Source organism: Aristolochia californica, unplaced genomic scaffold, assembly GCF_029961685.1.
Source record: "Aristolochia californica isolate CCGP_79_NKW_82.1479 unplaced genomic scaffold, dmAriCali1.0.hap1 SCAF_9, whole genome shotgun sequence".
In the NCBI taxonomy this organism is placed as follows: domain Eukaryota; kingdom Viridiplantae; phylum Streptophyta; class Magnoliopsida; order Piperales; family Aristolochiaceae; genus Aristolochia; species Aristolochia californica.
The window spans coordinates 28,403,121-28,414,111 of record NW_027182290.1 but is presented as its reverse complement, the minus strand read 5'-3'; the positions used below and the strand labels follow the sequence as shown (position 1 = coordinate 28,414,111).

Sequence of the window (10,991 nt, the reverse complement as noted above, 5' to 3'; positions counted from 1 at the left end):
GAGGAAGTGAAGGAAAGAGCATTCCTTCTCGGATTTAGAGGTGGACTACCCCTAAAATTGAAATGGGAATAAAAGGGAAAACTCTTGAGTGTTGAAAATTGCTTGGGTTTGGAGTTGGAATAATTTTGGAATGCAAATGAAGTGAAGGGTTGTTTAAAACTCTTCAACTTCTTATATTGCACCATGAAATGTTGATCATTTTGTCTTAATTGATTGATCAATTGTTTAAGTTGATCCATCAATCAATATGCATTGATTTATCAAAGCCTTTTGTAGAGTGACTTATTGAAACCTAGGATTCCATGATGTATAATCACAGTAGAAGAGGATTAAGGGGTGAGAAGTAGGGGTGGCTTCGAACCGAGCCGGTTCGCGAACTGGCTCGGTTCGGCTTGGTTCGATTCATCATTTATTGAGCTCGAACACCGAAATCGGCTCGTTTACCTTAATGAGCCGAGCTCGACCGAAGCTAGGTTCGGTTCATCGGCTTGCAAGCCGGTTTGAAATGAATCGGATCGGTATGACTCGGTAACGGGTCGCAAGCGAGCGGGGGAGCGGGAGCGGGAGCGAAAGCGAGGGGGGGAAAAAACTTTCCTCCCCCCTCGTCACCGCCGATCCCTCCCATCGGTTGTTGTCGCCGCCTCTACCGCCGTTGTAGTTGTTCGCCGGCGTGTGTACCGCCATCGCAGCTGCTCGCCGGCCGCCTCTGTGGCCGTCCGTTCGATTTCTTCCTCTCCTCGCCGTCACCTCTGTTTCCGTCGCCGCCGCTTCCGTCACCGCCGCTTCCGTCGCCGTCGACTCCGTCGTGGCCGTCATCCCTGACGATAGGTCCTCCCGAGCGCCGTAACCCCCTTCCCTCCGCGTCATCTGGCAGAAAATCAGAACAGGGGAGAAATAATCTCCCCCTTCCCTCGCGAGATCATAAAAAAAAAAAAATTCCTCAAGAAAAAATTAAAAATAAATTTTATAGAAATAATTTTCTATAAACTATTACTATCTCATGTTTGTTTTTCTAATTGAAATTTTTTATTAAAAATCATATAATTTTCTAAGTAAGATTTTTCGTACCAAGATGGGGTAAAAAACTGTATAGAAAATTTTTGAATAAGTATTTAACAGTTGATGCTATAATACTTTTAGCATGAAGCAATATTCATTACAATTTTGTGTTTGATATTTTATTTAATTAAAAATTTATCGATAAGTATAATAATATATTAGATTGATTATTAATTTTTATTTATTTCCCTAGAAGAGACAATAAAAAGTCCATTTAACTTTCCTAAGAAAATTTTAAAATATTTCTTGTAATTTTCTAATAAGTCACTAATAGTAATAAGATTTTATTTAAAGGTTTTTTTGGGAATATGTATCATAGGAAAAATATTTTTAGTCTTTCCTAGAATATAAATTTTTATCTAGGGGCACTAAGGACGCCATAATAAACTATGGCCAGATTCAAAAATTACAAAACAAGCTAGACAACAATTGGAGTAAAAAATATTAATATTGGTGCATTTTAATCCATTATTGAAATTCAATCCTGAACCGTCCCTATCATTATATTTTTTAAAAATGTATGCATAATTTTATATATAATTTATTCAAAGCCACCCCTACGTGCGAGATCATAAACAAGGAAAAAAAAAACTCTTTGTCCCTTCCTCATGGCTCTTAAATAAATTGAAAAGATATTTTAATAGAAATACGTTTCTAAAGACTATTAGTGGTTTTTTCAATAAATATTGAAAAGACATTTTTAATAGAAATATAGGGACCATTAGTGCCTCATATTTTTTCAAAATATTTTTCTAATTATAAATTCTTTTTAAAAAATCACATAATTTTCCAAGTAAGATTTTCTTGCCAAGATGGGTTAGAAAACCACATAGAAAAATTTTGAACAAGTATTTGACAGTTGATGATATAATACTTTGAGCATGAGGCAATTTTCATAGCAATTTTGTGTTTGACATTTTATGTAATTAAAAATTTATCGATAAGTATAATAATATATGAGATTAATTATTAATTTTTATTTATTTCCTTAGAAAAGGCAATAAGAGGTCCATTTAACTTTCCTAAGAAAAATTTAAAATATTTCTTGTAATTTTCTAGTAAGTCTGTAATAGTAATAGGATTTTATTTAAAGGATTTATAGTTTTTATTTGGGTGATTGTAAATTGATAGTGATATTTTATTTAATTTTGTTGTGTTTGATTATTGTATGGAGTTTATTTATAATGTTATGCAGTGTATGGAGTGTTTAGATTATTTTATGGAGTGTATAAACAATTTCATGAAGTGTTTATGGAATGTATAGACAATTTTATGGAGTGTTTATGCAGGTATTATGTATATTGATTATGCCCAATTTTAAGTAGAGGTCATGCCGAATTTTATACAAGTATTATATATATATATATATATATATTATGCTCAATTTTAAGTAGAGGTTATGCCCAATTTTATGTAAAGGTCATGCCCAATTTTATGTAAAATGTATGCATAATTTTATATACATTTTATTCGATATATATTTTTTGAAAAGCTTTAAATGTATGTTGAGGCTCGAGCTCGGCTCGAAGCTCGGCTCGAACTCGTTGGGCTCGAGCTCGATAACAATTTTAGGCTCGAGACAAGGCTCGGCTCGAAGCTCGGCTCGAAATTTTTAAATCAAGCTCGACTCGAACATAAGCAGGTTCGGGCTCGGCTCGACTCGATGCCACCCCTAGTGAGAAGAAGAAGAAGAAGAAGAGTTGTGGGGAGAAGGATTTAGGAGGAGAAGAGGAAGAGTGACGAATTTGGAGAAAAAAGGAGGAAGATTAGGGTAATGGACCTCCAAACCCGCCCCCATATTTATAGATAACAAAAGTACTAATATTAAAAAAATATCCATGAGCCTAGTAAGAGTGAATAAGAGACATAAATCATAAACTAATTAAATAAGTGCTATCTTTATGAGATGACTCTTTATTTTCCATCATGCCACCATTGTGTGGGCTTGTGGTCTTGAGCCCATCTTCCACACACTTGGACGTGTGGGCCTTCCTTGGTCGGGTGGGTTTGGGCCCATCTTCCAACACTCCCCCTCAAGCTGGAGATGAAAGAACATCATAAACTTCCAGCTTTATGCAAATGGTGTATAAGAACTTCCTGTATAAAATGACAGGTGTATAAGAACTTCCTGTATAAAATGACAGTCCACCATATCTTCCAACACACCCCTTCAAGTTGGTGATCTCTTGTTTCCAAGAGACCCAATTGACATAATATATGAGATATTAAAAGTCCTAAGACTTTGCTCAGTGAAATGGTCATAGTCAAAAATACTTTCCGCTCACTTTAATAGGCGAAAAAGCAGTCCTACTATGGGGCACAGAGTCTACCCACTTTCTTAGAGTAGCTCAAAAACACCGCTCTTGGGTGAATAATAGACTTGACTCACGCTAGATGTTGGACACACTCCTATTCTCTGTAGGTAGTGGGTCTAGAGGCATTGCTCAGAAGTGTAGTAATAAACTCCTCCATCATGGTGTTCCTCCACAGGGCATCGACTCTTAAGTGGTAGGAGTAAAAATGTGTTGGATGATGGGCTCCAGCCTACACTACCAAGGAAGGATCTCATATCTAAGAGTATTATAAGATGGGCCACACAACCAAGGAAGGCCCACAAGATGGGCCCAAACACATAAGAAGTAGGACCCACCATGATTACCACGAGATGACATCCTTATCACATAAGTTGGAAGATCAAGAAAGACTCACCAAGATACCCACAAGCTGGTTGGAAGATCAAGAAGAACTCACAAAGATAACCACGAGTTGGCATCTTTATCTTATGATCACGTCATAGAAGAGTTCTAGTTTGACTTATGTTTGTCTTCTATTTATATTGAGTTATTTAATTATGCTAAGGCTTATCCTTAGGTGTTAGAGTTTGGGTGTAATTGGGACAAATGTAATTTTATTGTAATTGGACTCTACTACCTTCCTCTATTATAAATAGAGGTTCATGTACTCTGATTATGATAAGTTAATAAGTCAATGAAGTATTTTTCTTTTCCATAAATTCAAAAAAATATCAAATAAGGGGGGGTAGAGGGTAATCACTGTAAGAGAATATTTTGAGGCTACTATGTGCTTTTTTCTTCATCAGAATAACCAATGCTGGCAACAATCAACAACGAAGATGTCCTTCTTCAATAATAATGTCTCAATCAGAGAGACACAATAGTATCAACTAAAATGGGCCTAGGCCCAACTAACAAGTACCAAATAGGCAGTTATATAACATCGGATAACCAATAGGTATTTGTTGATTTTCAGGACTCCATGAATTTAGCACATGGAGAAAAGGGGAAAGAAACCCATTGGGAGAAAATAGGAGGAAGAAGGGTTATGGAATAAATTATTCCTTACCCTCCCCTTGAAGCTTTATTTATAGATTTATGAAACTACTATATTAAAATAATACCCCTGAACTTAGGGTTTAGGGTTTTAACCCTGGAACTTTAGCTTAAGTACATCAATGCCATCTCTTTGAGATGAACCTTTATTTACCATCCTTCCATCAATGTATGTGGGCCTATGGGCCTTCCTTGATCTGTGGGCCTTGATCCCATCTTCTATATCTCTTGGATCCTTGGATCTTCCTTGGTCTTACGGGCTTGGGCCCATCTTCTAATACACTTTGATATGTGAACCTTCCTTGGTTGTGTGGGTTTGGGCCCTCTCTTCCAATAGTAATTAAAGTCCTTAAGAGCAATAAGGACACATAAGATAATCTGTAGCAAGTCCACCCTTGAATAAGGAAGCTATGCACTAAGTAATAAGTTGAGGATAATCGAAGGTAATAATCAAGTCGGAGTCAAGCCGGTAGCAGATAGCCGATAGTAGTTTTGACAATGAGTGAGTGAGTCAAGACGAGTAATAGATTGCTAATAATAAGTTGAACCAAGTGTTGTTTCATAATCAATAAATCAAACAATCTCCAATGTGCTCATCCTTCATACGATTCCTTCTATTCTCCCCCTAAAGCTGGGAGATAATGTCAATGATCCTAGCATGATGTCAACAAATATTTTGCAAGCTCAAGTGCTAATCCACCTCTTGTATGATCAACTAAAAGAAGGCTAGTATCAACAACTTCACTAGCTCAAATATTGTAAACCAAGTAACTCAAGCCAAGCCAAATATTACAATATTTTTTTGCCTAAATTTTTTAGGCAAGGATACCTAATCAAATTCTTTGTAATCTTTCAAAATACCAACAAAATCTCACAAAATTAGTGGCAAGAAAAATATTCTAAACAAGGTAGTTTCCTCCTTCAACTAGTGCCAACTTAGCAATCAAAGAAGACACCTTTCCTTGCCTTTTTTTTTTCTTGAAATCTTTAGGCATGGCAAAAAGAAAGTTTCTGAAAATAAGATGATCTTCTAAAGATTATATCTAGAAATTGTTAGTTAAAAAATAGAAACTTTCCCAAGGGTAGATCATGAGATACTTTCCTATTATTGTCGATCAATAACATCAACTCAAAAATTTAAGCCAAAAATTCGGCTTTAATCTGAATCTTTGCATGCAACTGAATACCAACATGACCTTGATTCTTCCAATGTGAATACATCCTTAAATATAGATCATATTGACATGATATTTTTTCATTATGAAACTGGAATTAATTACCTTTCAACCAATTATAACTTCACTTTATAAAATAAACTTCTTTGAGGTAAATAATCTGATAGATTTTGGACTTTATAATCTGGTTGAACCGAGTACTCTTTCTTCTTTGGCCAACATGCCCATTGACTCTTCCGAGATTGATATCTCCGTCTAAAAAACTAAGAATGAGAATTTGTTTAATAGGTAAGAAAATAGACTTATAGATCTTTCTTTTGATATATAATTATCCATATAAAGTCTCATTTTTTATGGTATAAATGCATCAAAATTTGAAGTTTTCTACTGCTACACAAAACTTTTCTACTGCTTTACCTTTGCTACTTTAGATGTTAATTTCTCTTTCTAGAGAAATATGATTTCAAAGAGTTTTTTTAGCTAGAAACTAGAATCAAATATCTTTCCAATGGTATATAATTTTCTAAATGAAAAATAAGGCAAGAGAATGAAATATCAAATGAAATATAGAAATTGAGAAATAAGAATTAAGGAAAAACAAGAAACTCCTTTTTTTTTCCTTTTTCTTCTTCTTCTTCTCCCTCCCTTTCTTCTTCATATTTTTCTCCATCTTCTTCTCTTTTTACATCTTAGATCATTTCCCACTCTGATACCATGTTGAAAGTTGGGATTCTATGATGTATAATCACAGTAGAAGAGGAATAAGGGGTGAAAAGGAGAAGAAGAGCTGTGGAGAGAAGGTTTTAGGAGGAAAAGAGGAAGAGTGACATATTTAGAGAAAAAAGGAGGAAGATTAGGATAATGGACTTCCAAATCCTCTCGCTTAAGTTTTATTTATAGATATCAGGAGTACTAATATTACAAGAATACCCTTCACCCTAGTAAGAGTGAATAAGAGATATAAGTCATAAACTAATTACATCAATGTCATCTTTATGAAATAACTCTTTATTTACCATTATACCACCACTATGTGGGCATGTGGGCCTTCTCCTTGGTCAATGGGCTTGAGTTCATCTTTCACTCACTTGGATGTGTGGGTCTTCCTTGGTCGTGTGGGCTTGGGTCCATCTTCCAACATGATTAAAAAATATATTCTAAATTTTACTTCACTCTTATGGCACTACTAGTATGTGATGTGTCATTTAAGCTCAAATTTATCATCCTAAGTGAATCAAGGTGGGTTGCTCATACCTAATTGACTTAAGATTTTCGATGTTGAATCTTTTAAGCAATCCCTTAGTATATTTGGACTGATTTATAAGTGTACCATTTTCAGTTTATATTACTTGAAGTCAAAGGAAGAATGTGAGTTCACCCATTAACCTCATTTCAAACTTATTCATCAATACACTAGCAAATTCTTGACATTGAGAGGGTTTTGTAGAACCAAATATGATATCATCCACATAAATTTGAACGATAATCAAATTTTGAACATAGGTCCTTGTAAATAGTCTTATCTATGCAACCTTTCCTATAACCGTTTGTCTCTAAGAATTCATTTAATATTTCATACTACGCTCTAGGAGCTTCCTTTAACCCATTATTGATTTCAAGATTCCATAATATAAAGTCTTCAACTAAGATAATGGAAGAGAGAAGGAAGAACAAGAAGAGAAGAAGAAGAAAAAGAGAAGAAAGAAAGAATAAGAGAAAGGACGATTGTGAGAGAGGAGATTGGTGAGCATGTAGAGGAGAGAATTGAAGGGAGAATTAGGGTATTGGATATATCTCCATACCCACCCCCTTAATATTTATTTATAGGTGTCAAGAATACATAAATTCCTAGTATAGCTTTTACCCTAGAAAGATGGAAGAAGAGATTAAAAATATAAGATATTTACTATAATGACACCTAAGTTTGTCTACATCTTTTCAACACTCCCCTTTAAGCTAAAACATCGTACATCTCCAGCTTGGTACATGCAGTGGAGAGAACTTTGGAGGATACTAACTTTGTGAATATATCAGCAAGTTGTCTATGGGTTGTGAATATTCTTGCTAGCAACCTTTCTCTCACAAAATGACAGCCCACCTCGATATGCTTAGTTCTTTTATGAAAAACTGGGTTGGAACAATATAGATCGTAACTTGATTGTCACACGAGGAATGCAAGAAAACAGTGTATCTTTCCATCATAAGTAAGATACAATCATTTCTTATTTTCTTCAAAATTCAAATTTAAACTACTCAACATAGAGAACATATTCACTAAATATCATTTCCCAACTTCCCATTCATTTTGCTGTTGTTTCCTTCATCCTTAGTGCCGTCTGTGAGGGATACAACATTTTCAATTCCGTTGGACATTTCTTTGCTGCTTCCTTCTTTTGTAATGGTTGCTTCTGCTTCTGACTTCTCTTTGCTGTTCTCTTCAGCCTGAATAACTGCTTCTTCCTTGGCTTTTTGAAGATCTTCGATCAGACTTTCAAGGCATCGCTGGATACTACTCTCTACTGCTGTGGTAGATTTAGGCATCAAATTCTCGGCAACATCAGCTGGTGTGATTTTGCATTCACCCAAAAGCTCCCTGACAGTTTCAAAGAGAGGGTGTGAATCAATACTCAGGTAGTTTCTAGCCAGCACTTTAAAAGTCTCAAAGCAACAGTAGGAGAGCTCGATGTGCTTATCCATTCGGCCCTTCCGAATCAAAGCCGGGTCCAGCTTCTCCACATGATTTGTAGTGAAGACGATGATTCGTTCTCCTCCGCACGAAGACCAGAGACCATCGACGAAATTGAGCAGGCCAGAGAGAGTAACTTTGCTAATGTTATTCTCTTCTTTCTTACCTGGTCCAGGTGGAGGAGGATTTTCAGTCTGATCCGCCTCGGGGATCTCTACTTTCCATTTCCGCTTGCCGGATAAGTCCTCCGAACAATCGATATCTTCGATCACAATAAGGGACTTGGCCGTCGTCTCTATCAGCAGCTTCCGCAGCGCCGCGTTATCCTTGACTGCAGTCAATTCTACATCATAGATATCATAATCTAGATAATTAGCCATGGCTGCGATCATGGTGGATTTCCCTGTACCCGGCGGGCCATACAGAAGGTACCCTCTTTTCCAAGCCTTTCCAATCTTTCGATAGAAATCTTTTCCCCTTCGAAAACTCTCAAGTTCTTGAAGAATCTCCTCCTTCTTCCGGGGTTCCATGGCGAGCGTGTCGAACGTCGCTGGGTGTTCGAACACCACATGGCTCCATACGCTGCTCTTGTATCCGTACCAATTCGAAGTGGGATTGTTCGTATAGAGCTTCCTCTGTCGGGACTTCACCTCGATCTCCTTGCCCTTGTCCCTCACATGCTGGAGATAATCGGTGACGACGAGGCGATGCTTCCGGTGAACGGTGAGCCGGTAAAATCTGGGATCCTCCTGAGCCGGGTACCATGAAATGACGCTTCGTTGGGAAGTACTTTTCCGGGAACTCCACCAGAACTTGATGCCACGGAAGTGGTCGGTGACCTGCTGGAAGTCGTCAAGGGAGAGGACGAGATCTTTGCCGTCCTTAACCACGTCGGCCGTCAACCGCTTGGCCTGCTTGGCGGTGGTGGCGCTCAGGTACGTCTGGATGCTGGCGTAAACCTCGCTCCGCTTCATACGCTCGCCGGAGTACTCTTTGAACGTGATCTCGACGTAGGGGTAGACGAAGCTCCAGATTTTATCAATGTATTTCTGAAGGTACATCTGCAGACCGTGGGGAAAATACTGGCTGGTGACTGCCCATAAGAACATTAAACTTGCAGCAGCGGAGCCCAAGCTGCTCCATCCCATCGCGTCCATTGCCATTTTCTTCCTCCCGTAACTTGATAGTCTTCGTCGCAATCTCCTATATAAAGATTAAAAACGTTGAAGACCTGACGGGGCCTTCGGTTTTGCGCGTGCTCATTACATCATCGACACCTTGTCACCATAATAGTGAAGTCATACAAGCATGAAAATTAAAGCATAGAAAATTTACACACCATAATAGTTGACGTCAAAAGTTTTATTATTGATGTTCCCATATTGGTATTCACCGCCTAAAAACCTATGATCTTTCTTCCTTATTCACTCCTACTAGGGTGAAAGGTACCATTGTAATTTTTGAATTATTGGTATCTATAAAAAAAACTTAAGGGGGAGGTAGGGGTGGCCTCGAACCGAGTCGGCTCGTGAACGGCTCGAGCTCGGCTCAATTCGATTCGGTATACCTGGATCTCGAGCCGAGTTCGAGATCCGGGATCGGCTCGTTTAAATTAACGAGCCGAGCTCGACCAAATCAAGGTTCGTCTAGCCTGCTCTTTAACGAGCTGAGTCAGGACCGGGAGCAAGAGCGGGAGTGAGAGAGAGAGTGACGGGGAAAAAATTGTTCCTACCCCTGTCACCGTCAGGCCCCTCCCGTCCATTGTTGTCACCGCCTCTATCGCCGTCAACTGCTGCTTGCCGGCCGCCTCTGTCGCCCTCGTCCTCCCACGGAGGTGAGATGAATAAGGAGACCGTCTTCTTGGCCGGCGCCCATGACCACCTCCAGCTGCTCGAGCTTTTGGGCGACATCAGCCATGTCGGAGGCCCGAACCTTATAAGCGAGAGCAGCGAGCAGCTCGTCGATGCCGTAGGCATCGGGGGGAGGTTCCTCCATAAGAATCTTCTCTTTTCCAGAGATGCTCTCCATGGGAGGAGGTGGAGGGAAGTCTCTGGTGAGGTTATAGCTAGGTTCAGGATGCTCTCGCTGAAACTTGGGCAATGGTGATTTCACTTGAAGAACCCAAATGTCGCCATAGATTTTATTCAGATGTCATAATAATGAAAGAGCGATAAAAAAAAAGTGTGTGTGTAAGAAGCCTTCCTTGTTCGAGTTGTTGCAAAGATTTTCTAAAACCTTGCTATCGTATTTTAGAAAATTGGTTTACTGCTTCCTGTTAGACTTGAACAACGTAAATTTAACATAAACTGAAACTCACGTAGTAAGGAAAGTTTATGTTTTCAGAACTCTCAAAGATTTTTTTCTATATTTAGTAAGGAAAGAATTATGCACGTTATTGTTTTTTTTTTAAGGAAAGTTTACAGTTTCTCTTTGAGTTGATATTGTCCTAACCCTTCCCTTGAAGCTCTATTTATAGATTAATAAATCTATAATATTATAATTATGTCCTTAGAACTTAACCTAATTACATCAATGCTATCTCTATGAAATGACTATTTATTTACCATCCTGCCATCATTATGTAGGCCTATGGACCTTCCTTGGTCTTATGGGCTTGAACCTATTTATGAACGTCCAACTTGCTGCAAATGGTGTATAAGATCTTCCTGTATAAAATGGCAGTCTCCTATATTTTTCAACACTTCCCCTCAAGCTGGTGGT

General features: G+C 38.2%; 1 protein-coding gene across 1 annotated transcript; it reads right to left on the bottom strand.

The window, feature by feature from the left end:
• Positions 1-7,956: 7,956 nt before the first annotated feature.
• On the bottom strand, positions 7,957-9,433 carry LOC137941878 (AAA-ATPase ASD, mitochondrial-like). The gene is made up of 2 exons (XM_068787485.1): positions 8,437-9,433; positions 7,957-8,177 (listed from the first exon to the last, which is right to left on the bottom strand). Exons 1-2 carry the CDS (start codon positions 9,431-9,433, stop codon positions 8,125-8,127), a joined length of 1,050 nt encoding a protein of 349 aa, XP_068643586.1. The 3' UTR covers positions 7,957-8,124.
• Positions 9,434-10,991: the final 1,558 nt, after the last annotated feature.